Source organism: Macaca mulatta, chromosome 11 (genome assembly GCF_049350105.2).
Source record: "Macaca mulatta isolate MMU2019108-1 chromosome 11, T2T-MMU8v2.0, whole genome shotgun sequence".
Taxonomy (NCBI): Eukaryota; Metazoa; Chordata; class Mammalia; order Primates; family Cercopithecidae; genus Macaca; species Macaca mulatta.
In genome coordinates this window covers 83,849,105-83,877,091 of record NC_133416.1, presented here as the reverse complement: position 1 = coordinate 83,877,091, position 27,987 = coordinate 83,849,105, and the positions used below count along the sequence as shown (strand labels likewise).

The 27,987-nt window shown below is 41.1% G+C and overlaps 1 protein-coding gene across 13 annotated transcripts in view; it reads left to right on the top strand.

The window, feature by feature from the left end:
* LOC114671063 (uncharacterized) overlaps positions 1-24,167 on the top strand; it is a 64,362-nt gene extending 40,195 nt beyond the window's left edge. For 5 of the 13 annotated variants that reach the window (XR_013401246.1, XR_013401244.1, XR_013401248.1 and 2 more), the window contains 2 exons: positions 9,537-9,573; positions 17,680-17,834. Coding sequence is in view for 3 of the 13 variants with exons in the window: in XM_077954741.1 (XP_077810867.1) it covers positions 17,680-17,834; positions 19,309-19,423; positions 23,304-23,309 (276 nt within the window). In the remaining 10 variants the exon portion in view is untranslated. Of the gene's footprint in view, positions 1-9,536; positions 9,574-16,799; positions 16,933-17,679; positions 17,835-19,308; positions 19,424-23,303 lie in introns of those variants that run through there. The other 8 variants (XR_013401245.1, XR_013401243.1, XR_013401242.1 and 5 more) reach the window with 3 other exon arrangements.
* The last annotated feature ends 3,820 nt before the right edge of the window (positions 24,168-27,987 follow it).

Sequence of the window (27,987 nt, the reverse complement as noted above, 5' to 3'; positions counted from 1 at the left end):
CGATTCTCCTGCCTCAGCCTCCTGAGTATCTGGGATTACAGGTGTGTGTCACCATGCCTGGCTAATTTTTGTATTTTTAGTAGAGATGGGGTTTCACCATGTTGTCCAGGCTTGTCTCGAACTCCTGACCTCAGGTGAGCCACCTGCCTTGGCCTCCCAAAGTCCTGGGATTACAGTCATGAGTCACTATTCCTGGCCATAACTTTTCTTAGAACTTAATTAGAGCAAGAAACTTCCAAAACTTTGAAGGAAGATGAGTATAGTGTGTTAAAGGAGGTAATTTTCCTTAATTGCTAAGTCCAAAGTTTACTAGCTTGTAGATAAAGTTTAGAAATTGTTTAAAATAAATCCATGTTTTCTCAGAATAGACTTTCTTGTCCTGTCATCCTTCTGGAACCTGGCATACTATACTGTGACAAGATCAACAGAGAGAGACTGTCTTCACATAAATAATGTAAAGGAGATTAATCAAGATAAAGGAAAATCTTGATTATTTTGCAGAGAATCTCTGAGGGCACTCCACATTGAGTTTTCTGTGGCACCTTTGGTCCTGCTCGAAGATGTCACTCAGGCCCCAGCCTCTTTTCATTTTTCTGCTCTCATGAATGGCATGTTTCCCTTCATGCTAACAAAATAGCTGTCTCAGCTCCAGACATCACATCCTTAAAAAACAAAGTCAAAAAGCAAGCAAGAAAGAAGGTCAGAGAGCTTCTCCTCATATAGCTCTCTTTTTATCAGGAGGAAAATATTTTCCAGAAGCTCCCAAGCCGACTTCCATTTTCTCTTTTGTCTCAATGACTACAACTGTTCTACCCACCTCCCCAACCCAGTCACAACAAAAGAGATGAATATATCCATTGAATTACAACACTCACAATTTGTCCCCTGGGGCTAATAGAGGGGTCAACTTTCACTGAGTACATTGTTACCAAATCTTTGAATGAAATTGGATTCTGTTAGCAAGGAATAAGGTTAAGATGATGTTTGGTCTGAAACCAATAATGCCTACCACACAGACCAGTATATACATCTGAATGTCAATTTATTCATTTACACTGAGAAATATTGCCAAACAAGTTGGGCACTTGAGTTCTTTGGCCAACATCATCTTTTCTCATTAAAAATTTTCATGGAAAGTGCTACGATTTGAATGTGCTCCTCCAAAAAGCCTGGGTTGGAAACTTAATCTCCAGTGCAACAGTATTGGTAGGTGGAGCCTAATGGGGAAGAGTTTAGGTCATGAGGACTCCACCCTTATGAACAGATTAATGTCAATTATGAAAGGGCTTAGAGGTTGCAAGTTCGAGCTCTTGCTCTCTCTTGCTCTCTCTCTCTCTCTCTCTCCCCAGACCCTTCTCCCTCTGCCTCTCTCTGCCTCACTCTTTCCCTCTCTCACTCTCTCGCCTTCTACCTTGGGGTGATGCAAAGGCCTTTGTCAGATCCTGGCACCTTAATACTGGACTTCCCAGCTTCCAGAACTATGAGAAATAAATTTCTTTCCTTCACAAGTTACCCAGTCTATGGTCTTCTGTTATAGCAACACAAAACAGACTAAGACAGTAAGTTAAATTATAATAAGAAAGCTGCCAGATGAGGAATCAGACCTAGAGAAGTAATTGTTCCTCTGTGCTGCTTGTCTCCTCTGCCTTCAGTGCTTTTCCCTTTTTTTAACTCCCACATGTCCTTGAAAATTCAGCTTAAGCATCATCCCCCTCTAGAAAGCTTTCTTTATTACTCCCTCCCTCCACACCTGCACCTCCCAGCCTTAGCTGAGTTACTTGCCTCTCTTCCATATTACCATGGCATACTGTGCATAACTATCATTACACCTACTCTATCGTACTGCAGTTAGTCTCTTCACTAAATTTGAGTTCTTTAGAAGCAGAAACTGAGCAACCTTGTATTTGTAGTCTTAGTGGTGAGCACAGGGCTCAATATATAGATATCGAAGGACAGGTATTTGTGGTAGAAAGAATAATGAGCCCTTCCCAAAGATGGCTACATGTTAATCCATGAAACCTGTTGTGATGGTTAGTTACATGTGTCAAATTGGAGGGTGTTTCTGGATGAGATTAACATTTAAATCATTGAACATGTAGTAAAGCAGGCTTCCCTTCATAATGTTAGTGGGCCTCATCCAATCAGTTGAAGGCCTGAATAAAAATAAAAAGACTGGCTTCTCTAACCAAGAGGGAATTTTTCAGCAGACTGCTTTGGATGTCATCGGTACCGCTGGCTTTCCTGATTCTCTGCCTCCTGGCCTTTGGACTGAAACTACACCATTGGCTCTCCTGGGTCCAGAGCATGCTTGCTCACACACTGCAGATTTTGGACTTGCCAGCCTCCATAATCACATCAGCCAATTCCTTATAGTTTCTCTTTCTTCTCTTTTCTCCCCGTCTAACACTCCCATACCCCCATATATATTCTATTGGTTCTGTTTCTCTGAAGAACCATGAGCATCTACAAGTATATTATCTCGCATGGCAAAAGGGAGTTTGCAGGCATGATTAAGTGAAGGATCTTGAGATGAGGAGATCATCTGGGATTATCCGGTAGGCCCAATGTAATCACAAAGATAATTTGGAAGCAGAAGTGTCAGAGTCAGAGAAGATTGATAGCAGAAGCAGAGGTCCAAATATGTGATTGCTGACTGGAGATTACAAATCAAGTATAGTATTTGTAGGCTGGAAAAGCAAGGAACCAGATAGAACTTCCAGAAGGAATGCAGCCCTGTTGACATCTTAATTTTTTCCCAGCGAGACTCATTTTGGATTTCTGACTTCCAGAACTATAAGAAATTTATGCTGTTTTAAGGTAGTAAGTTTGTGGTGATTTGTTAAAGCAGTAATAGAAAACTAATAAGTATTCAAGAAATATTTATTGATTGACAAAACGACTTAAGTGTTTGATCTATTGAGGTATAATAATAGCTATCATTTATTTATTGCTTGCTATGTAATAGACATTTTTAGACATTCAGTCTTGATCCTCAAAACTAAACCTTCATCAGGTCATAATTATACCCATTTGCAGATGAACAAACTAAAATACAGATTGATAGGATAATTTTAGGAAAGTGCCACACCAGTAAATGTTATAGCAGGTATGGTAAACCAAGGAAAGTTCTTTTTTCCTTTTTAAAAATTATCCGAAAAGATCTTGGAAATACACATTCCTCTAAATCTCAGTGCTCCCAGGATATCCTAAGACCTAAGAGCTGCAGCTCTGTCATACAATAGAGGGTTAGCCAATGGTAGTACCAAAAGATGGCCTGAAAGCCCATTAGCCTCTTTTAGATCTCCTTCAGCACCCCTAAAGTAACCCAAACAATAGCGAGATTGAAATAAAAAGTGTGCTTATTTGCAAATGCAGTTTCAAGACAGGCTTCTAGCTCCTCCTGGTGCAGAGCTTATCTCCCCATAAGTCCCTCCGGCAGGAAGTTCCGGAGCTGCCCAACAGGACTGTCTGTCAGGCTCCCACGTCCACAGACTGAGACAAACTAAATATTGGGGATAAGGCTCATCTTTATTGTCATGTTTTTGTATGTTTATTAATTCCTATCTTTTGAAAATACTAACGTAATCAATTAGACCATAGCCATGGCTTCCTCAGGCAATGAGACAGTCTTTTAAAGCTTATTTTGCATATGTATAAGTGCATCAATTTCTTATACATTTCATACATTTATAACTATCTGACAATCATATTTCTAAGTTATGAGCTTCACTTCATGACTATCCTAATGTATTGCCTATACACAAATTACATAAATATCTGAATATTTACTTAGAAAATCTTTTTAATGAGCAAAGGCTTATAAAGTAATTGCATTATAAAATACCAATTGAAATGATTCATAAACTGTAAAAACTCTTCTCCAAATGTAAGTACATGCAACCACGAGTTTATTTTGAGTAATCATGCCTTAGTGTTCCACTGAGAAATATTTAACACAGTAATAATGATCACTCTTTTATACCTATGGATAAAATAGAAAGGTCTGTTTCCCTTATTTGCTTTTTATAAAAGAAGAGTCATAATTTTTTTTAAATTTCAGAGACTATTTAAATTGCTGTATAGATGACATTTGAAAGAATTGACTGAATGCAATTATTTGTCTAATTGAAGGGTGCTTTTTTAGAACGTAACGATTAGAAAAGTTTATGGTTAGAACATTTCTAATATGGATAATTTAGTTTGTCTGTATAAAACCAATGTGGGTGGTCTTATCACCACTACCACTGAGTTCACATGCAGAGCATCCTTTTAAAACTTGGGAACTATACATTTGCCAACCACACAGAGTTTGCTTAGTGTTCACATGTGAAGTATGGGTATTTTTACCAGTCCTTTTGTTAAATATATTAATTAACTCACTTACAAATGTTAGAAAGTGGAACAATAGGGAAATTTGTAATAAGCAGTATTTTATTCCCTTCTTACCATTTGCTGATTTCTAACCACAAACATAACTTACAGCAGTAAATATTTTTGGAAGAAATTAATACAGTAACAATTTCTTTTAAATGCTTGTTTGTAATAAATGTTACCTCCAGGCAGGGCACAGTGGCTCACACCTGTAATCCCAGCACTGTGGGAGGTCGAGGCGGGCGGATCACCCGAGGTCAGGAGTTCAAGACCAGCCTGGCCAACATGGTGAAACCCCATCTCTATTAAAAATACAAAATTAGCCAGGCGTGGTGGTACATCCCTATAATCCCAGCTACTGAGGAGGCTGAGGCAGGAGAATCACTTGAACCTGGGAGGCGGAGCTTGCAGTGAGCTGAGATCGTGCCACTGCACTCCAGCTTGGGTGACAAGAGTAAAACTCCATCTCAAAAAAAAAAAAAGTTACCTCCAAAAACTACAGCATCTAAAGCTTCAAAAATAATAAATAAAAGGAAAAATCCTTTTGATGAACTTTTATCTTTTCTCTGCCAAACCAGCTTTCAATCTTGACTCCTTCTTTTCCCTGGCTATGTATCCCCTTTTATCAAATAATTCGCTGGAAGTCAGGATGCAGTCCTAGCCACCTAAGAGGCTGAGGCAGGAGGATCACCTGTACCCAGAAGTTCAAGGCCAGCTTGGGCAACAGAGTGAGATTCTGTCTCTAAAAAATTAATAATAACAAAATAAAATCATTCTCTGAGTTCTATAAATTCTCAATCTTAGTATTTCCATGGGCGTATCACTCTCTATTGTAACTCTCTTAATTCCAGCCACCATCGTCTCTTAGCTTGATTTATGACAGTAGTCCTCTAAATGGTTTTTCAATTTCTTTGCCTCTAACCTCCACTACCAACCTCCCACATTGGTGGAATTTCACTCTCTAAAATTCCAACAGAGCAACTATGCTTTGTAAAGTGAAAATCAAATCATGCCACTCTGCTACTCTGCTGCTTAAATCCTTCAACAGCTTCTTACTGCTCTCAGAACCAATTTCAAACTTCAGACATTGAGACATGAAGCCCTAGGTGATTTAGACCCTGTTTAGGTCCCCAAATGTATGATCACTTAACAATACAAACCCAAAGCACAAGGACCATGACTTAAAAACAAATTACTAATGTTATCATTGCCAGTTCAGTGTCTGGAAGACGCTAGGTGCTCAATAAATATTTGTTAAGAATTTTCTGGCCTAGTTCTATAGTGTGAAAAAAATACTCTCAATCTATTGAAGCTGATATGAAATTCACAGGCTTCCCAAATTCTCCATCAGCTCTCTGAGATTCATCTTCACTAGTATTCACTTTCTGGCACTGTGGCACTATGCTTTCTTGATTTATGAAACTCTATGACATTAGACCACAGCCAAGGGCTACATCCCAGAGTACTGCCTGGGGGAGCCCCTCAACAAGTGAAAGTCAACTCTCTTTAAGTTGCATGAGTAGAGTGCATATAAAACTTAGGATATTTTATTTTAACTACTAAAATTCAATTCGCATTCTGAGATTTTAAAAATGGTATTTCAAATGTACATATGAACCCCTAGAAAGTTATTTTAACATTTAGTGTCTGTGTAAATAAACAAATAAATACTATTAAGTCAGAGAGGTTTTTAAATTTTAAGGCAAGCTTTCCTAGTGATTTTGGTCTTAGCTCTAAACCACCCATTATAGTTAAACTTTCAGATGTTCCCTGAATAGCTCATCACTAACCATTCTCCTTTTCCTGCCTCTTTGAGTAGTTCCATAAAAATACACATTATGAATTTGGTAGCACTCAATTTCATCATGAAAAGAATCTCATTACTTAACATTGGGATTCACTGGATGAGAGGTGGCATTTAATATAATTTAAATGATGAGATAAGCAAGTTAAGCCATTAATGAGGATGGAGAGATTATATACTTAGCATCTTTGGTTATCACTTTTGAAATAATTCATATGCTCACCCATACTTTCATCCATCTATTCATTCAATTATTTCCTGAGAATCTACTATGTGCCAGCTTCTGTTCAAGGCAGTGGGGATACAGCATCTCTTATATAGCAGGTGAGGTCTGTCCCCTTATGGAGTTTATATTTGCTGAGCAGAGACAAACATGAAACAAAGAGGCAAAATTAAGAATAATATAGCTTCAGAAATTGCTAACTACTCTAAAATATCTAAAATGTGGCAATGGGATAAAGTGACAGGGGAGAGATGCTAACTTTTGTCAGGGTGATTCAATAAAGGATTTCAATGATGCATTTTTAACAATGAGGAGGAGCCGCAGAAAGATCTAGAGGAACAGTGACCTAGACAGGGCAGAGACAGGGCAGACAAACACAAGAGCCCTGGTATGGAAATAAACATGCATATTCTAGAAAAATAAAGAGCAGTGTGGGATATCATAATATAATGACTCTGTGCCTGGACAAGAGATAATGATGGCTTGAACTAGGGTTTTAACACTGAAGATGTTAAGTGGTTGAGCTGGGTATATATTTTGGAGGTCCAACCAACAAGACTTGTTATGGCATGTGGGGGTATGAGGAAAGAGCCGCTCCTAGGTTTTTGACTTAAATAGCTGGGTAGATGGTGGTACTGTTTACTGAGATGGAGAATATCGGGGGAGTTCTCTTTAGAATTTGTTATTTGTTCCATTTGTAATCTGATAAATATATAATACACCCAAGAAGAGATATCAAGTAGAAAGTATAGAATATTTGAGTCTGGAACTCAAGATAGGCCAGAAGTGTCACTTTCCTCAAACACTTCTCTGCTACAGGCTATTTTCTTTCATATTAACTCAAAATTCATGAGAACTGCAGCCACCCACATCAATATGATATAACTATAAGGCCTAAGAACTGAGACCACCTGTGTCAATATGACTTAGTTATTTGTTCCAAGAAAACTTGTCCAGAGGAGGTAAGACCATAAACCAATAAATAACTTCACTGTTTTCTTCAGGAAATCCCTGCAAATCAGATCATCTGAGAGAAGTTGGCTTACCTGGATAAAGTTCCCTTATCAAATCATGGTTTATATATCAAGAGTCATGTCAAAAGTCTCACCTCACTATGCCTACCAACCCTAAACTATTATTTCACAAACTTGCGCAATCCCAATCTGTTCCCCACTTTGTTGTTTATTACTATTTTATTTTTATGTTTTTAGAGATGGGGTCTCGCTCTGTCACCCAGGCTGGAATGCAGTGATGCAATCATAACTCACTGCAGCCTCAAACTTCTGGGCTCAAGCAATCCTCCCACCTCAGCCTCCTAAGTAGCTGGGTTTATAGGCATAGGCCAGTGCACCCAGCTAATTAACAACAATTTTTGTGAGGGGAAGTAGAGACAGGGTCTCATTTCATTGCCCAGGCTGGTCTTAAACTCCTGGTTTCAAAAGGTCCTCCCACCTTGGCCTCCCAAAGTGCTGGGATTATAGGCATGAGTATTCCCCATTTTGAAATACCTCCAGTAAGACCCTTGAGCCTAGATCCCCTAAATCCTATACAATTCTCTGATTCCTCTTCCTTGATTCTGTCGAGATGCTTTTCTCCCTGACTGCAGTGACTTCTAAGAAACTGAGTTTTGCCTTGTTAAGCTTACCTGGTTGTATTTTGGAGAGTTAAATATCCTTTACTACTTTTTCTTCTGCCTTTACAATAGATGTTCATCCTGCAAATAACTATTCTCTGAAAATAGCTTCTCTGAAGTTCACAATTAGTGGAATGAGATTTCTGAAGCTGGCTGGACCCTTAAACATCTATTCGAATCAGTTGATTTCCCAGACAGGAAAACTGAAGCCAGAGCAATTGTGACTGGTGTGACTGGTCTATTGTCACAGCTGGTTAGCAGCTACTTAGATTATAAACACTTACAACTCCAAGTCTGGCACTCTTTAGGGAAGAATACACCAGCTCATGTTGAGCAAGATGAAATAAATTATTCTATTTTATTTTCTAGGAACTTCCTGGCAGGAGAGCAGCAACCTGGCTGTTTTAAGTTTTAGTTTTATTTATGGTTGTGATGCTTCTGTACTACTTGCCAGGCTGGCTTAGGCATTAATTGGATGTATTCATAAAGACATTAGTAAATTATAATTTACATTTACCAAAAATTCAGATAATGAAAGTTCATTCATCAGCAGAAAGACAAGAAATCTCAACTGCCAAAGCATGCGTTCCTGATGTAGGTGAAGATTTCTCCTAATCTAAACATAGAGAAATGAAACAAAAACAACCCCCCACCCCATTAACTCACCAAATCATGTATTCCTTCTCAGAGGGTAAGATTTGCCATGTAAATAAAATATGCAAGAAGTGATAGTCTCTTTGAATATTCAAAATATGGAGTCTCTTTGAGAAAGCAGAAATACACAGGGCTGATATGTGTACATCTTCCCATTTTAACTTGTATCTGGTACACACTGTGGAAAAATCTCAAACATTTTCTGCAAGAACAATTGTAACAATACATTCTCTGCTCCTTGTCCCTTGATTTCAGAAATTGTCTCTTCTGACTTCCATGTTATGACATTGGGAGCTGCCTCATAAATACTCCATGACTCAATGCTCTAGCCATACTTGACTGGACCATAGGGGAGCACCTGGCCCACGGGCCAGTGGACTAGGGACCATGAGATTTAAGTCAGCCTCTCAGTGCCTGGATTATAAATGTATAAAATCGGAACTTGCTGTTAGCTGTACTTTGTCATTTGCAGCAAAAAGCAGAGTAGGCCACATCTTTGCCTAAATGTTCTGCATTGCCCTTGAGCCAGATCATTAGGGTGGGGGAAGCTCTTCAAGCCAATCCCCCCTTATGTACCCAAATTACCAAATTAATACCAGACATGTAGAAAGAATGAAAAATAAAAAAGAATAAAAAAGGAAAAGAGAAGGAAGCACTACCAAATTCCTGCCCTATCCTCCATCCCCTGGAACCAAGGCAACAATGTACCATTTGTACATTCTTTGTTAGGATGGATGGGCTGGCAAAAGATATAATATTAGGCTTCTTTTCTTTGATCTTCACCATATCTTCTGAACAGGACACAGAGATTAGGCGTTTTTTGTTTGTTTGTTTTGTTTTGTTTTTTCTAGAGCATTATCAGAAGAGGAAGAAGATAGCATGCCAACAGTAAGTATTCATCTCATTTTTGCCCAAACCAATGATCAAGACTCCTCATACATTGTCCTCACCTTATTCTTGTCACAAAAGCAGGGGTCTGAATCTCATCAACTGACACCCCCCTGGCCCCACTCATTAGAAACTACTTTATTTTGCTTTGGGAACAGTGTTTGGTAATACTAAGAGCCAAAACATTCCTGTGGTTAAGATCAGTACAAGACTTCCTTTTAATTAAGAAAAAAAGACTTGTAACTGATAAACAAATTTGATCCTTACCCTTCCTCTCCCCAACACTACAGTAAAACTGTAAGTAATTCTTCATATGCTAAATTAGTAGACCTCCTTATAATAACTATTGAACCATTGCCATATTAATAATATTCTGTATTATTTTAGTTTAATATAGTAAGTGGTTTGATTAAAAAATATAAACGAAGTGCTGTAAGAGTATACAGGAGGGAATTTCAGACTGAATTAAGCCTGGATTTAGGCTTTCTGGAAGACAGGGGCTGAGTCTGCAAAAATGAGGAAGAATTGGCCAGGAAGGAATTGTAAGTACATTATAACATTATAAGTAAAGTGTGTAACATGCTTGATCAAAGCAGTGAACACCATGGAGAGGGCCTTACAGAAAAAGTGCAAGATGGGGAATTGTGAGAGTTGAAGGTAGAGAGGGAGAGAATGGGATCAACTCATGAAAACCTCATATACTATCCTAAAGATTGAGATGATTATCCTACAAGGATCACTGAGAGATTCATACAGTGCCTTAGACTGGGTTCCCTGGAAACAGACTCTGAGACAGCAAGTGGTGTGCAGCAAGTTTACTGGGGAGTGTTCTTGTGAGATACATCTGTAAGGAAGGCAGGATTGGGCAGAAGGAGGAGCTGACCTGTAATGCAGCTGTCTCTGAAGCCTCAGCTCATTCCAAAAGGAGATGTGAGATGACCCTTAGCGTTGTCCCAAATTGAGGCAATGGGGCAGTACCTTTGTGTTAGTATCTTGGCATGAGCCAGTCATTTACTATCGGCCATTACCTGAGAGGGACTGGAGCTTAGGCAAAGTTGTTCTCCGAAGTGGTTATTTGATGCTAAGGGCAGTTCCCAGGGTGGAATGCTGATATTCTCAGCAGTTGGGATAGAGGAATAAGCTTGATGAGGTAGTCTTGAACAGAAGCCCCAGTACCCAGTACATATAATAATAGGTAACAGTTACTGAGCACGTTCTATGTGTCAGGCACTGTTCCAAGCACTTCAAAAGCACTGTGATATTTAGTCTTCACTTCAAGGCTACGAGAAAGATTCCTTTATTATCTTCATTTTATTTATTCTTATTTTATATTTATAGATTAAAAGTCCGAGAAAGGTTAAGTGATAGAACCAGGGCTCAGACCCAGGCAGTCAGACTGCATAACCTGGGATCATGAACATGACACTGTGCTGCCTTTCAATGAGGAGGAATATGGTCAACTTTGCAGCTTAGATAGCCTTCTTGGTGGAGAAAGGCGGTAAACAAAAGTAAAATTCTTAGAATGTTAGGCAATGACAAGCGCTATGGAGAAATGAGCAGCAGAGAATTGGATAGTGAGGGCCAGAGTGTACGGCTGGGGGGCAGTTGTGATTTTATACAAGGTAGTGAGGGCAGGTTTCACTGAGAAAGTGATATTTGAACAAAAGCCTGAAAGAAGGGAAGAAAGCAAGTCCTGCAGATACCCAGGCAAATGGCCTTTCATGTAGAGAGATCAGGAGTACAAAAACCTCCAGGTGAGAGCATGCTCAGTGTATTAAAGGAAGAGCAAGGAGGCCCTTGGAAATCTGAAAGGCACATCAAACTCAACATGTCCAAAATGGAGCCCCCGATCTGGAGTGGTAAAGAAGTAGAAGTAGGAGATAAGGTCCAGATTCCTGTCAGAAAATAGAGGCAGATTCTGTAGCACCTTAAAGCCATTCTGGGGACTCCGGCTTTAACTCCGCAAGAGGTGGGCAGTCATTGGAGGGGTCTGAGCAAAAGAGTGACACAATCTGACTTGTGTTCCGTAAAAATTGTTCTGGCTGCTATGTTAAGAATACATAGTTCAGGCTAAGGGTAAAAAGTAAAGAAACCATGTAAGATGCCACAATCCAAGCAAGAGATAATGGCAGCTTGAAACAGAGTGGTAGTAGTGGCAGTGGTGAGAATAGTGGAGTCCAGACACATTTTGAAGTAGTGCCAACAGGATTTGCTGAGGGATGGGACATGATGAGTAAGAGAAGGGGGTGGGTGGGGAGGAAGGATGACTCGAGCTTTTGACCTGAGCAACCAGAAAGATGAAGGAAGCTGCCTTTTGCTGAGATGAGTAAATCTGTGGAAGGAATTAGGTTTAGGAGGTGGTGGGAAAAGATCAGGAGCTCAGTTTTAGACCTGTTGAGTTTGAGGTGGCTTTTAGATGTCCAAGGAGATACTGAGTAGTAATCAGACATGCAAATCTGGAGTTCAAACAGTGGTCTGAGCTGGAATATGCATTTAGGAGGCTTCAGTATAGGGCCCAGATTTAAAGCCTTGAGATGAGATAAAATCCTCTCAGAGTGCGTACAGATAGGGAAGAGATTTGAGACTTTGGGAGGATGAGGCAGCTGGATCACCTGAGGTCAAGAGTTCAAGACCAGCCTGGCCAACGTGGTGAAACCCTGTCTCTACTAAAAATACAAAAATTAGCCAGGCATGGTGGTGCACACCTGTAATCCCAGCTAGTCGGGAGGCTGAGGCAAAAGAATCATTCAAACCCAGGAGACGGAGGTTGCAGTGAGCCGAGATCAGGCCATTGTACTCCAGCCTGGGTAACAGAGCAAGACTCTGTCTAAAACCAACCAAACAAACAAAAAAACCTAAAGAAGTATTTTGTTTGTTTGTTTTTAATAAAGGGCAATGTTGCAAGATTTTATCGGAAAAGGCCGTATTATTTTTAGAAAATATAAAGCTTCAAGTTGTTCAGCTGCATAACTGGGAAGTCCTCCCTATCAGGATGAGGCACTTTTATAACGTTAGAAAGAGAGAGACGGTTGTGATTACACAGACATCTGCACTGTTTAATTTCAGCTTCCTCCCCCAGGATTTAGAAAAAAAGCAAAAAGAAAGAATTCACATAAAACACTGAAACAGGAACAGGTCAGAAACATCTGTGGCTGGAATAACTTTGGTTGCACAAATGAAGCCATGAGAGATAGTCTTCGTCTTTCCTGCTGGTATATTACTCAGATTTTATAGTATCAAATGCAGCAAATGACAGAAAGATAAAACGGAGGAGTGTTTGCTATTTTTGACCCTTTCCAGAATGGTTTCAGTACACTATTGAGGTTTGTTTGCGGGGAGTGGGCTGCACAGATAGATTTCAGTGGGTAACTAAAAATTGAAATAGAAAGTGAGAAAGTGGAACTAGAAAATATAGACTTCATCTTCCAAAAGCTTATCTAAGTGTCAGAATAATTTTTTATTTTGCATTTATTTATTCATTTTTTTGAGACGAAGTCTTGCTCTGTCGCCCAGGCTGGATTCCAGTGGCATGATCTCAGCTCACTGCAACCTCCACCTCCTGGATTCAAACAATTCTCCTGCCTCAGCCTCCTGAGTAGCTGGAATCACAGGCGCCCACCACCACGCCCAGATAATTTTTGTATTCTTTAGTAAAGACGGGGTTTCGCCATGTTGGCCAGGTTGGTCTCGAACTCCTGACCTCAGGTGATTCACCTGCCTCGGCCTCCCAAAGTGCTGGGATTAGAGGCATGAGCCACTGCACACGGCCAAGAATAATTTTTTAAAAAGGAAAATCATAACTCTCATAGAAACAAAGAGAAGACATGTTAAAGATTATTATTTTATATTATTTAGTGAGGAAATTGCAAAGATGGTGCAATGGATTTGAAGTCAGAGAACTATAAATTTATATATTGTAAAGGAATGTTGAAAGGAATTTAATAAACAACTGCAAAACTGACTTTTTCCATGGGAAAGGTTAGGGTGGGGAAGAGAATGATTGTCTACCCACTAGACAGAGTTATTCACATGTTTATAGACAATAATTATACGAATAGCAAGGTTATAGATAGGCAAGGAAGTCAAGCCAAGAAATCCCACTGGAGGTCACCTGCAGTACTTATAAATTTGAGTTAATTCTGGCCAGGCATGGTGACTCACACCTGTAATCCCAGAACTTTGGGAGGCCAAGGCAGGCGGATCACTTGAGGTCAGGAGTTCAAGACCAGCCTGGCCAACATGGTGAAACCCCATCTCTGCTAAAAAAAAAAAAAATACAAAAACTAGCCAGGCATGGTGGCAGGCACCTGTAATCCCAGTTATTCAGGAAGCTGAGGCAAGAGAATCCCTTGAACCTAGGAATCGGAGATTGCAGGGAGCCAAGATCGCACCACTGCCCTCCATCCTGGGGAACAGAGCAAGATTCCATATCAAAAATAAATAAATAAATTAATTAATTAATTACTCTGAGACTGGAGGATAGGAAGGAAGGAAAGAAGGTACAGAAATAGAAGAGTAGGGTTGGGAAAGCGTTGAAGTAGTTGATATATGATGGCCCCAGTCTTGATAATGAAATTGTGTTACCATTGTTAAAAATTACAAATCTTTTAGGAGAGATTTTGTTCCAGAGAATCTGGGATAAAATAGCAATTGAGCTCTAGTTTTGACACTGAGTTTCCTGGTAGTGAAGGGAAAATGGAAAAATGGCAATATGTCATTTTGATTGGCACACAAAAAAGAAGACTGCAAGTTTTTCTGGAAAGGTGGGTTTGGCTGCTGAGGGGAGGAGGTTGTGAGCTAGGTGAGGAAAGTGGGGGAGGTTGGGAACTCCCTGAGCAGAATGGGAGATGGAATTGACTGGACAAATAAAAGAATTTTGAAGCTAAGTTGTGGCACCACAGGAGTCACAGATATGCGTGCATTTGGAGTAAATATGGAATACACATCAACTCCTCCAAGAAGCCTGTCCTGGTAACTAATCTGGGCTAAGGTGTCTGTGCCCTTGCAGCTGTTTGTGGCAGCTGGCACGTTGGTTTATTGTTCCTTCTCTTTTTCCTGCCAGAAGTACAGGAAGGCAAAACATATATCTGCATATTTCCAGTGCCTAGTACAGTTGCCTGACACTAGTGCCTCCCAGGGAAGTGAAAAGTGTAAGGAAAGGGTGAGTGAAAATTTGAAACAGACCATTCAGCTGAGTGTGCATGGTTAGGGATAGTTCTTGGGCACCGAGCCTGGAAGAGGCTGGCACTCACTCCACGGGCACTCCTGCCTTTCTCATCTTGCCTCACACTTGGTAACATCAAGAACTAGTTAGGGTTAGGCACCATAAAGATGTGACTGGAAGCACCTATAGTGAGTGCGGGACTTACACATAGCTTACCATTTGCTTGTGGGGTGCTCCAACCTGCTGATTGGTACTTTGAAGTCTACAGTTAAGGGTGAAATTAAATCCCTTAAATTTATTTTTCTTGTTTTATAATGATTTTCTTGGTTATCAAAATAACATATTTTCATCACAGTAAATGTACAAAATACAGAAAATTGCAAAGAAGAAAATAAAATTCCTACTGCCCTCAACACCATTAACATTTTCCTATATATCTTGTCTTTTTTTTTTTTTTTTGAGATAGGGTCTCACCCGATGCCCTGGCTGGAGTGCAGTGAAGAAATCTTGGCTTACTGCAGCCTTGATTTCCTGGTGATCCACCCACCTCAGCCTCTCGAGTAGCTGGGACTATAGGCATGTGCCACCACTCCCGGTTAACTTTAGCATTTTTTGTAGAGACAGGGTTTTGCCATGTAACCCAGGCTGGTCTCAAACTACTGGGCTCAAGCAATTTGCCCGCCTCCGCCTCCCAAAGTGCTGAGATTACAGGTGTGAGCCACCATGCCCGACCTTTCATTCTTTTTTCTAGGCATCTGTAAATATAGAGTTTCCTTCACAAAATTGGGATTGCAGCATATATAGTTATTTTTATACTACTTTAAATGTATTATATGCTTATATTTTATATATATTATTTTATATTTTTCTGGTTTTTAAAGTTATAATCATATCCCAAAATATTCCAGTGCCATTAAGTGCAAAATGATTTTTAATCAGCTAATAATGTATCTTAATCATCCTTCTATTGTTGAGCATTCAGGAGGTTTACTATTTTTCTCTATTTTAAAGTGATGCTTTGGTGAACATCCTTATTCAAAAATAGCTTATGGACATCTTATTTTCTTAGAACAGATTCCTATAAGTGGAATTATTGGAATCAAGGGTGTGAACTTTTAAAGAACTCTCTAAGCCAAGTAGCTCTCAAGAAGACTGCTTCAATTTAACTTCCATTAGAATGTTTAAGAGCACCCATTTCCCTGCACCCTAGAAAGTACTGGGTGTTAACAATTAAAAATTGTTATAGAAGACACTGAAGTCATATAATTAGAATAGGATAGTTCCTCATACAATTTGCCTTCCATACTGGAAAAGACAATAGTGAAGCATATCAGTCTAAATATAAATGGACTATAATAGCACAGTATTATGTGATTAAATTTAAATTCAGACAAAAGATCTATTTTATCTTTTAGAAAACTCAGATACAGAACAATATAGAGTGTTAATTTAAATCACACTTAAATGAAAATATCTTGCAACAGTTACTTGAACAAAGATTTTTTAAAGTAGTTCAGGCCAGGTGTGGTGGCTCATGCCTGTAATCCCAGCCCTTTGGGAGGCCGAGGTGGTTGGATCATGAGGTCAGGAGTTCGAGACCAGCATGACCAACATGGTGAAACCCCGTCTCTACTGAAAATACAAAAACTAGCCGGGTGCGGTGACACGTGCCTGTAATCCCAGCTACTCAAGAGGCTGAGGCAGCAGAATCTCTTGAAGCCGGAAAGCGGAGGTCACAGTGAGCCGAGATCGTACCATTACACTCTAGCCTGGGTGACAGAACGAGACTCCGTCTAGGATTAAAAAAAAAAAAAAGTAGTTCAATATCTAATAGGTAGGATATATGTTCAGAAAATGAATTATGCAAATTAATTCCACATTCAGTCAGAATAATCATTTAATGTTATTTTGTTTTAACGTAGGGAAAAAAGAGGAAAAATTTGCTTTCCTTTTGTAGTTTTACTGTGTTTCATTAGTTGCGCCAGATTTTTTACATCCATTATCTCTAATTCTCACAAAACTCTACAAAGAAGATTTTTTCGTTGTTGTTCCAATTTTACAGATAAGAAAACAGGCTGAGGTCAGGCATAGTCGCACATGCCCGTAGTCCTAGCACTTTGGGAGGCTGAGGCGGGAGGCTCGCTTGTCCCCAGAAGGTTGAGGATGCAGTGAGCTTTGATCAGAGGCTGAGAGAGGTAAGAAAGTTGGCAAAGGACACCCCAGTAAGAAGTAGGCCAGCACGTGAGCCCAGACTTGCCTTAAAGCAGAGCTTTGCTCATTTCACTACACCGTGGAGACTCACAGGGAGCTACAACACAGCATTGCATGAGAGAAAATGACAGAGACCCTAACCCTAGTCCGGTGACAAAAGGGCCCAGTGACACAAAGCCATCAGCCTCCCTCTCTGATGGCCTAAAGCGGAACTATTAACAAGTTAACGCTTTTTGTTATTTCTGTGTTTCAGTTAATATGTTTAAATGTGTAAAATTATCATTGAATGGATTCGTTTGTTAAACTGTAAGGAGAGAACAGAAAAGAAATTTTAGAAAAAACTGAAAGAAGGGGGAAAAAGGAAAAAAAGAATGAGGATAATGGGACAAGAGTAAAAACTAGCCCCTGTGGGACTTAAAAATCCCCCGACCCTCTTGATAATATCCAGGTGTAAAGTAGAGAGGACGTAATTTTGAGAGCATTGTGTCTATTTGCAGGTTGGGAAGCAGCGGGACGAATGGTTTTAGAATCAGGCTGAGTGGGTGGAGTTACTTGCAGGATCTCACAAGCAGGGTGCTGAGCCACGTCTTTTTTGTTGTTGTTCTGCCACCTGTCTCCACCACAGGGGTTTGCTGTCCCACGGGCAGGCGGTTGTATTTGTAGTTCAGGACATCCCTCTCTTGGACAGGCAAATGCTTAAGCATTTTATCTTTCTTTTCTTTTTCTAACAGCAGTACCAGTTTTTCTTCAGATGGGGTACACAGGGGCTTGAAGGAAGGCTGGCTATGCTGGGGAAGCAATGCGGTGTCCTGCAGAACAACAAACACTCCCATGTCAGACCACCTGGGTTCACACTCCAGCTCTGCCATTCACCGTGTAAACCCAGATAAGTCACTTAATCATTCTTTGCCTCAGGTCTCCTCTTCTGTAAAATGGGAATTCATTCAAAGAATATTTATGAGACACCTATTGTATGCCAAGAATTGTTTGACCCTCTGAGAATAGAGCAATTAGCAAAAAGCTTATTGTTCAATGGGGGCAGACAGGCTTTAACCAAATATAAATTATGATAGATAATAGGTATAATGAAAAAAAAAAAAGGAAGGTAAAGGGACAAGCTGACAGGCAGTGATATTCTAGATAGGTAGTCAGAGAAGATCTCCATGAAGAAGTGATATTTGAGCAGAGACATGAAAAAAAAGTGAATGAGTCATGCCATAGATCCACAAGCATAAGAAGAGCAGGTCCCAAAGCCCTAAGTAGAGGCAAGCTTAGTGTGTTCAGGGAAGAACAAAAATGCAAAAATGACATGTAGCTTAAGCAGAGTCAGTGAAAGAGACTGTAAGAGAGTGGCTAAGGCTAGATGGTTCCGGGCTGGTAGGCCTTGGTAAGGACTTTAGATTGATTCTGAATGTGAGGAAGTGTATCAGGTAAGGGTAGATCACAGGAGCCATAAAATACTCTCATTATGTAATTTAACAAAGACCTGATTCAGAGAATCTGAGTGCTTATAAAATTATCAAAAGGGTTGCAAGAGCAAGCTCTAAGCTGGGCCTCCAGAAGTGAGAGCCAGAACACCATCATCCAACCAGGCTGCCAGATATTGACAAAAAGCCAATATCTTCTCCTTGACCCCCCTACTCCCAACTCAAAGCAGGAAGTAAGGTCTTCCCTTCTGCTCTTCCGTAACACTTCACTTGTATTTCTCTTGACATACTTGAGAGGAGGGGCCAGCCGGGCTTCCTGGGTCGAGTAGGGGCTCAGAAAGCTGTGAAACTCACTCATTTCATGCATCAGGACTTGCTTTGGTCCTGGATGAATAATATTGAAAATACATGCTTAAAATATTCCTAACACCAGGATTTGTGCATGTGTTTTCCACCCCAAGAAAGCTATAAACAGCGAAAATTTTGCTATAAGCTTCCCTGTGTCCTTCTCCCTGTCTCCCTTCCCTCTCCCCTGAAACTAATAAAAGAAATGTTAAATGCCCATTTTTCTGTGACCAGTGGACCTTATGCTCCCAATCCCAGTTCCTTATGAATATATTTTGTAAAGTCCTGTAAAATCCTGTCTCTTTTGCCATGCCACTGCAAGGTCATAAAGTAGATAAAACTTAAGTTACAATTCCGGTTTTCCTCAAAATCTAAGATATGTCACAAAATAATTTACTGCCTTTGTTTCTTGCTCTGATAACATCTTCCCTCTGCACATATTTCCTGCCTTAAAGAGTTTAAAAGGCAATGGAATAATCTAACTCTGGCTACCCACTCGGGACCCCTTCCACGCTGTGGAAGCTTTGTACTGTCGCTCTGCTCAATAAAGCTTACAGCTTTTTTTCTCTTGGTCTGTGTTTCCATCACTCACCAGGGGCAGCTGCCATACCAATTCTTTGGCATGGCTCAGGCAAGAACCTTTGGCGTTACATTTTGGCGAGTCAGCCAGGAGATCCAGGAAAGGCATCTAGATCGTCACGCGGTGAGTACAATAGGACCTCTTTCACTTGCTATTCTGTCCTGTTCTTCCTTAGAATTAGGAGGCTAAAAACTGGGCACCTGTTGGCCACTTGAAGGTGATTAGTGTGGCCACCAGACTAAAGACACGGGTGTCAGGCTGTCTGGAAAAGGGCTCTCTAACAACCCTCGACCCTTCAGGATTGGGGGCGTTGGTTAGCCTGGACTCAGTTCTAACTCTTTCACTTTCCGTGGTGGTCCCCAAAGTACACCCAGGAGTGCTCAGCACGCGTCCAAGTCGCCCAGATTTCCTGGTTGAGACTGTGGCCCCGCCAGAGGCTCCCCCTGCAAGGGTCACTGAGCGTGAGACAGCCACATCTTCTGACCCCTGCCTCCTGGGTCCCAATGTCTGCCCGCTAGACTTCTTTCCTCATTTCGTAAGCACGGTTATTGCCACTAGTCAGGACCAAAATTCCCTATTTAAAAGTCTTAAGTTCTTGGGGTGGTGCCCAGAAGATCCCTGTTCATAGTGCCCTTCAGGGTTTAGGCAGGTGTCGCCATTTGATGGCTATTTTAAAGGGCCAGTTTCCCCACCATAGTGTATGGGCCCCCCCATCAGGACAATTTAAAGACAGGGCTGTAATTTTCGTGTGGATAATAGAAGCCTTAGGGCATTTCCTCCATTGCTCCCCAAATAGACTTTCCCCTTCCTTGGGGTCTCTCAAGTACAATCTACAGTGCATGGGTACAACTCTTAGAGCCGTTGAATTGTTATTTCAACCATTTGATAATTGGTACTGAACGAAAGAAAATATAGTCAGTTGGGACACACACAGGATACTGGTACCACCTTGAGAGAGGAGCTTACTCCTTTGATGGTAAGTGGGGACAGAAGGCTAGAGTACAGCAGCTGTTCTCTTGGCCCTGGCCTAGAGGACATCCACCACTCCCTTTAAGCTTACTAAGCCTCCTATCACTAATTCAGAGATTTCTCCTTAAAGGACAGTTTTATGGCCAGGTCCACGTACATTGGGCCTTGGCGTGCAAGCATCAGTGGTGCCCCTGACCCAGGCCTTGCCACCCTGGAACAGGTAGAACACGCTGGCAAAAGGACCACAATAAATCCAACAGTTCTTGTGCCCCATTTAGTGGTCAATGGGTGCATGGCAGGGGCAAGGGAAGTTTCCATCCTGCCGGTAAGCATGGTTAAATCCGGTAGATGGAGGGCTCAGGAAAAGTAGCCATGAGCTTTGAGCACAATTGGACCTGACCCTTGGGGGACGTCCTAAGGGAAGACAAGTCCCAGGACTAACCAGGGCTGCAGGCATCCCTGTGTTTAAAATTCCAGATGGGCACCACACCTTCAAAACCGGACACTCCCCTAAGATGTATCCCGAATAATTGGAACAAATTCAACCCTGAAACCTTAAAAAAAAAAAAAAAGCAGCTGATTTCTTCTGTACCACTGCCTGACCACAGTATTCCTTACAAAATGGAGAAACTCGGCCCTCTGAGGAAAGTATTAATTATAACACCTTTCTACAACTAGACATATTCTGTAAACGGAAAGGTAAATGGAGTAAAGTCCTTTATGTACAGGCTTTCTTTGATCTTCATGACAATACTGCCCTGTGCCAAGCATGCAAGCTTTGCCCAAATGACAGAGGCCCACAGTTGCCTCCATACTCAGGGCCTCTTCCCTCTGCCCCACTCTCCTCCGCAACTGACTCTCCTCCATCTAGCCCCACCGAAGTGTTAAAGGCACACTGGAAAGAGAACATAAGCTCCGCGAGCCAGGCACCCAAACTATGTCCCTTACAAGCAGTAGGAGGAGCATTTGGGCCCATTCATGTGCGTGCCCCCTTCTCACTCTCAGATTTAAAACAAATAAAGGCAGATTTAGGGAAATTCTCGGAAGATCCTGGTAACTATATAGATGTCCTGCAAGCATTGGAGCAGTCCTTTAATCTAACATGGAGAGATATCATGTTACTTCTTGATCAGACCTTAAGTCCTACTGAAAAAGAAGTAGCTTTAGCAGCAGCTCGGCAATTTGGGGAACTGTGGTACCTTAGTCAGGTAAACAATCGAATGGCCCAGGAGGAGAGGGAAAAATTCCCCACAGGGCAACAGGCAGTCCCCACTATAGACCCTCACTGGGATACTGACTCAGATCGTGGAGACTGGAGCCGCAGGCATTTGCTAACTTGCATTTTAGAAGGGTTGAGGAAGCCTAGAAAAAGCCTATGAACTACTCAATGCTATCCACAATTACACAGCGAAAAGAGGAAAACCCCTCTGCTTTTCTAGAAAGGCTAAGGGAGGCCCTAAGAAAGCACACCTCCCTAACTCCAGATTCCGCAGAAGGCCAACTCATTTTAAAGGATAAATTTATCCCCCAATTAGTGGCTGACATTAGGAGAAAACTCCAGAAGTCTGCTTTAGACCCAGAACAAAATTTGGAAACATTACTAAATCTGGCAACCTTGGTGTTCTGTAACAGGGACCAAGAGGAACAGGCCGAAAGGGAAAAGTGAGATTAAAAAAGGGCTGCAGCCTTAGCCATGGCCTTCAGACAGGCAAACCTTGGTGGCTCAGAGGGAACCAAGAGAGGAGCAGGCCAATTGCCTAGTAGGGCTTATTATCAGTGCGGTTTGCAAGGACACTTAAAGAAAAATTGTCCAACCAGAAATAAACCGCCCCCTCGCCCATGTCCAATATGCCAAGGCAATCACTGGAAGGTGCACTGCCCAGAGAACAAAGGCCCTCTGGGCCAGAAACACCCAGATGATTCAGCAACAGGCCTGAGGGTGCCCGGGGCAAGTGCCAGCTCATACCATCACCCTCACAGAATCCTGGGTAAGTTTGACCATTAAGGGCCAGAAAGTGGACTTCCTCCTGGACACTGGCATGAACTTCTCAGTTTTAATCTCCTGCCCCGAACAACTGTCCTCAAAGTCCGTTACTATCTGAGGAATCTTAGGAAAGCCTGTAACCAGGTATTTCTCCCACCTCCTCAGTTGTAATTGGGAGACTTTGCTCTTTTCACATGCCTTTCTTGTTATGCCCAAAAGTCCCATACCCTTATTAGGGAGGGACATATTAGCCAAAGCTGGGGCTATTATCTACATGAATACGGGAAACAAATTACCCATTTGTTGTCCCCTACTTGAAAAAGGAATCAACTCTAAAGTCTAGGCCTTAGAATGACAATTTGGAAAGGCAAAGAATGCCCATCCAGTTCAAATTAGGCTAAAAGACCCCACCACTTTTCCTTATCAAAGGCAATATCCCTTCAGGCCTAAAGCTCACAACGATTACAGGATATCGTTAGGTATTTAAAAGCTCAAGGCTTAGTAAGAAAATACAACAGTCAAACCAAATGGTCAGTGGAGACTAGTGCAAGACCTCAGAATCATCAATAAGGCAGTAATTCCTTCATATCCTGCTGTACCCAACCCCCATACACTGCTCTCTCAAATACCAGAGAGAGCAGAATGGTTCTGTTCTAGACCTCAAAGATGCCTTCTTCTGCATTCCCCAGCATTCTGACTCCCTAGTGACCCTACAAAACCAGCTTAATTCTCTAGCTGCAATAGTCCTTCAGAACCGAAGAGCCCTAAACCTATCAACGGCTGAAAGAGGAGGCACCTGCCTCTTCTTAGGAAAAGAATGTTGCTATTTCATTAACCAGTCAGAAATCATTACTAAAAAGGTCAAAAAAAAAAAAAAAAAAAGAGGATAAAAAGTAAGAAAAAAGAGCTTGAACACTCAGGACCCTGGAATATGTTTAACCAATGGATATCTTGGCTCCTCCCCTTTCTAGGCCCTGTGACAGTCATCCTACTATTATTCACCCTTGGGCCTTGCATTTTTAACCTCCTTGTCAAATCTGTTTTCTCCAGGATTGAGGCCATCAAGCTACAGATGGTCTTACAAATGGAACCTCAAATAAGCTCAACTCACGGCTTCTATCGAGGACACCTGGATCAACCCGCTGGTCCCTCAACTGGCCTAAAATGTTTCCCTCTGGAGGACACCACAGCTGCAGAGCCCCTTCTTCGCCCCTAACCAGCAAAAAGTAGCCAGACTGGCCGCTGCCCAGTTCCCAACAGCAGTTGGGGTGTCCTGACTAGAGGGAGGACTGGGAGGAGGGGCCAGCCGGGCTTCCTGGGTCAAGTAGGGGCTCAGAAAGCTGTGAAACTCACTATTTCCTGCATCAGGACTTGCTTCGGTCCTGGATGAATAATACTGAAAATATATGCTTAAAATATTCCTAACACCAGGATTTGTGCATGTGTTTTCTACCCCAAGAAAGCTATAAACAGCGAAAATTTTGCTGTAAGCTTCCCTGTGTCCTTTCTCCCTGTCTCCCTTCCCCCTCCCCTGAAACTAATAAAATGAAAGTTAAATGCCCATTTTTCTGTGACCAGTGGACCTTATCTATGCTCCCAATTCCAATTCCTTGTAAACATATTTTGTAAGGTCCATAAAATCCTGTCTCCTTTGCCACGCCGCTGCAAGGTCATAAAGTAGATAAAACCTAAGTTACAATTCTGGTTTTCCTCAAAATGTAAGACACACAAAATAATTTACTGCCTTTGTTTCTCGCTCTGTTAACATCTTTCCCCTGCACATATTTCCTGCCTTAAAGAATTTAAAAGGCAACTGCATAAACTAACTCTGGCTACCTGCTCGGGACCCCTTCCACGCTATGGAAGCTTTGTACTGTCACTCTGCTCAATAAAGCTTACAGCTTTTTCTCTCTCGGTCCGTGTCTCCATCACTCTCCGCGGGCAGCCGCCACACCAACTCTTTGGCATGGCTAAGGCAAGAACCTTTGGCGTTACACACTCAGTACACTTTTTCTGCCTCACCCGGTGGTCGTTTATTTACATGCCTTATCTCCCCTACTAGACTGTTGTTACTACTTTTATATTTTTAGAATGGGGGTTTTGTTGTGTTACCTAGGCTGGAGAGCAGTGATGCAGTCCTGGTTCCCTGCAGCCTCCAACTCCTGGGCTCAAGTGATCCTCCTACCTCAGCCTCTCGTGTCGCTGGGATTACAGGTGTGAACCACCACACCCAGCATGTTTTTACTACTTTTAGGGAAAAGGACCATGTCTAATTCTTTCTCAGTAGTGCTTTTTATTATAATGTGAGCAAAATTTTAAAAAATATTGATTTAAACTCTCTTCTGTTTTTTAATTCTAGCGACAGATGTTTCTGAGAACATCAAACTACATAAAAGCATTTTCTCTTAGCACTGCCAAGATACCCATTCATCCAACAATTAAAACAGCAATGAAAATTCACAATCCACTGGCATAGCAAGCCATAAACAAACCATTATAACGCCAGGAATTGTAGTACGTTTATGAATAACGTATGAAGGTAGGGCTGGAGGCGGTGACTAACTCATCTTAGAAAAGTCAAAGACAGCTGGACAAAGAAACTGACATTTTAGAGTGTTAAGTTGAAGAGATGGAGAAAGATTTCTTGGCACAGAAAACAACATAAGAAAAGGCAAGGGACTATGCCTTGGGCAACAGACATTTAGGAAAAACAAAAATCTCTGAGCGGCAGGAGGCCTCTCATATGTCTTCAACACTTCAACTAATAACCCTTGTTGAGTGACATTTTGCCGAGTAAAATCAAAATGGAATTAGAAAAACATGGAATTTGTTCTTAATAAGTTAAAAATCTACTAAGGATCTTGAATCAAACGGGGATCTTCCATTCGATTAAGTCCTCATATTTCTACATTGACTGCACCACATATTTAACTGGGTATAAGCTCTCTGGTGATGAAAGGTATTTGACCAGCAACCGAAGGACTTACCACATCTAGAGAATTCCTTCTCTCTTCTTTCCAGCACGAATTGTCTGGTGTCATGTAAACTTAGAATTGAAAGTCTTCCAATATTCATTACATTCATAATATTTCACTCCTGTATGATTTCCACAATCAAGACCTGATTTTTGACTGAAATATTTTTCCACTCTCATTATGTGAATGTGGTCACCGCCCTAAATGAACTCTTTGATGTCTAATTTGAACCAATAAAGAATAAATATACAAAGAGGCATTTGGAGGGAGTTATGTTTGCCAGGGCATACATATTGTGATTCAATATGTTTCTTAGTTCCCTTGATGTCTTTTTCTTCACTGTGGTGGTCTACTTCTTAAACTAGTTAATCCTACACAAGAGTCTACACAAATCATGCTGGCACTAAAGTGAAGTCAAATGCAGGACTATGGAGAGGCTTTGGTGTCCCTTTCTTTTAGCTGTTGCAACCCCTTTCAGGGTATAGAGCTTGACGACCAGAGCGTGGGCTCTACCTCAGCCTCCACTTCCATCCTGCCAGGCCTGGTGCCCTTGTGCAGGCCACAACCTGTACATCTACCCACCTGGGCCTAGAGAGTATATGGAGAAGAAGGCCTTTGAGCATCACTCACAACTACTTACTGTAGCCAATCAAATCATGCTACTGAGAAAGAACTTTGAAAAACTCAACCTTTCCCAAGTTAATCAAAACATCATCATTGCTGATGCAATACAGACAGAAACTATGATCCGGAGACATTTTAAAATAAGTGTGCTTTCAGCCCACTATTTCTACTGTTCCTGTAATCTGGTTTTCCATGCTAATCCCACTTTCTAGATTCCAGGGTATAGAACTTTAAAAAAAAATAAAAATTAAAAAAAAAGACATTCAAGAGTTCACTGAAGATAAAATGAAGACCTCAAAAATAATTGGGCACATTAGGTGGCTTAGTAAAAGAAGAAAATGTGACATCAGGAAAGCAGTTTGGAGATTTCACAAAAGACTTAAAACACAGCTACCATTCAACCCGGTAATCCTATTAATAAGCATATACCCAAAAGAAAGCAAATTGGCTGGTCCGAGTGCAGTGGTGTTTACAAAAGAAAGCAAATTATTCCACCAAAAAGACATGTGCACTTGAATGTTCATTGCAGCACTATTCACAATAAACCATCAAGTCAACTTAGGTACCCATCAACAGTGGATTGGATAAAGAAACTGTGGTGCCCATCAACAGTACATTGGATAAAGAAACATATACACCGTGGAATACTACATAACCAGAAAAAGAATGAAATTGTGTCCTTTGCAGCTGGACACAATTTCATTCTTTTCATGGATGCCGCTGGAGGCCATAATCTTTAGTGGATGAACACAGAAACAAAACCAAATACCACATGTTCTCACTAATAAGTGGGAGCAAAACATTGAGCACACATGCACACAAGGAAAGGAACAGTAGACACTGCAAACTACTAGGTGGGGACAGAGGAAGGAAGGGAAGGGGTTGAAAAAACTACCTATTGGGTACTATGTTCTCTATCTGGGTAATGGGATCCACACTCCAAACCTCACCATCACGCAATATTCCCATATAACAAACCTGCACATGTACCCCTTGTATCAAAATAAAAGTTAAAACAAAGTGTTTTTAAAAAGAAGAAAAGGACAGATGTGGTAGCCCATGCCTGTTATCCCAGCACTTTGGGAGGACGAGGCAGGTGAATTGCTTGAACCTGAGAGCCTGAGACCAGCCTGCACAACATGACAAAACCATGTCTCTACAAAAAATACAAAAAATTAGCCAGGCATGGCAGTGCATGCCTGTAGTCCCAGCTACCTGGGAGGCTGAGGTAGGAGGGTCACCTGAGTCCAGGTGGTTGAGGCTGTAGTGTGCCATGATCATGCCACTACACTCCAGCCTAGGTGGCAGAGCAAGATGCTGTCTCAGCTACAACAACAACAACAAAAATAAAGAAAGAAAGAAAAAAAAGAGAAAATGTGACACCAGATAGTCAATATTATTTTCTGGGCTATGTTGCAGTGACCTAAGACAAAAATCTCAGCCTCCTGATCTTCCTGCCATCAGCCAATATCTACAGCCCACTTTACTTGAGAGGGCCCCCTGTTGAAGTACTCATGGTGTGAGATTCTCCAGCGTGAAGAAAAAAATAATTTAAATTCTAGTTTCATCTTTGGTACCAATGGTCAAATATTAAATATTTTAACTTTTGTGGGCCTGTTTTTCCTTCAGCTTAAAGTAGACGATTACCACAGTGCTTTCTAGTTGTAAAATGATGCCCACAGACAAAACTTTACTATGCAAGTATTGACCTTCTGTCTTTATCACGTATGTGCAACTTCCTCCCAAAAAGGACAGTTGGAACAGGAGAGACACATATCATAACTTGGACTTCCTATAATTATAGAAATGAAAGATATTTAATGGCTATCCCAGCATTAGACATTTTCTCATAGAGATCTATCATCCACGTAAAAATGTTTGTCAAATATAAAGGGGGCAAATGTTACAATATATGTATTTTCTCAAAAATGACAAAAGCAAAACTAAAACAGTGCATTTCCAAAAAAAGAAAATGCAGCCAAATGTATCTCTCCATGAGGAGAAATAAGGAATAAAGAGTAATGAGATTCCCTGAAACATTACCAGACATGCTGTTAAGTACGAAAAAGGACTCAGAAAAGTCACGCCCTCCAGTTGGAGCAGCTTTGTGGGAAGCTCATTGTAATTTTCCATCT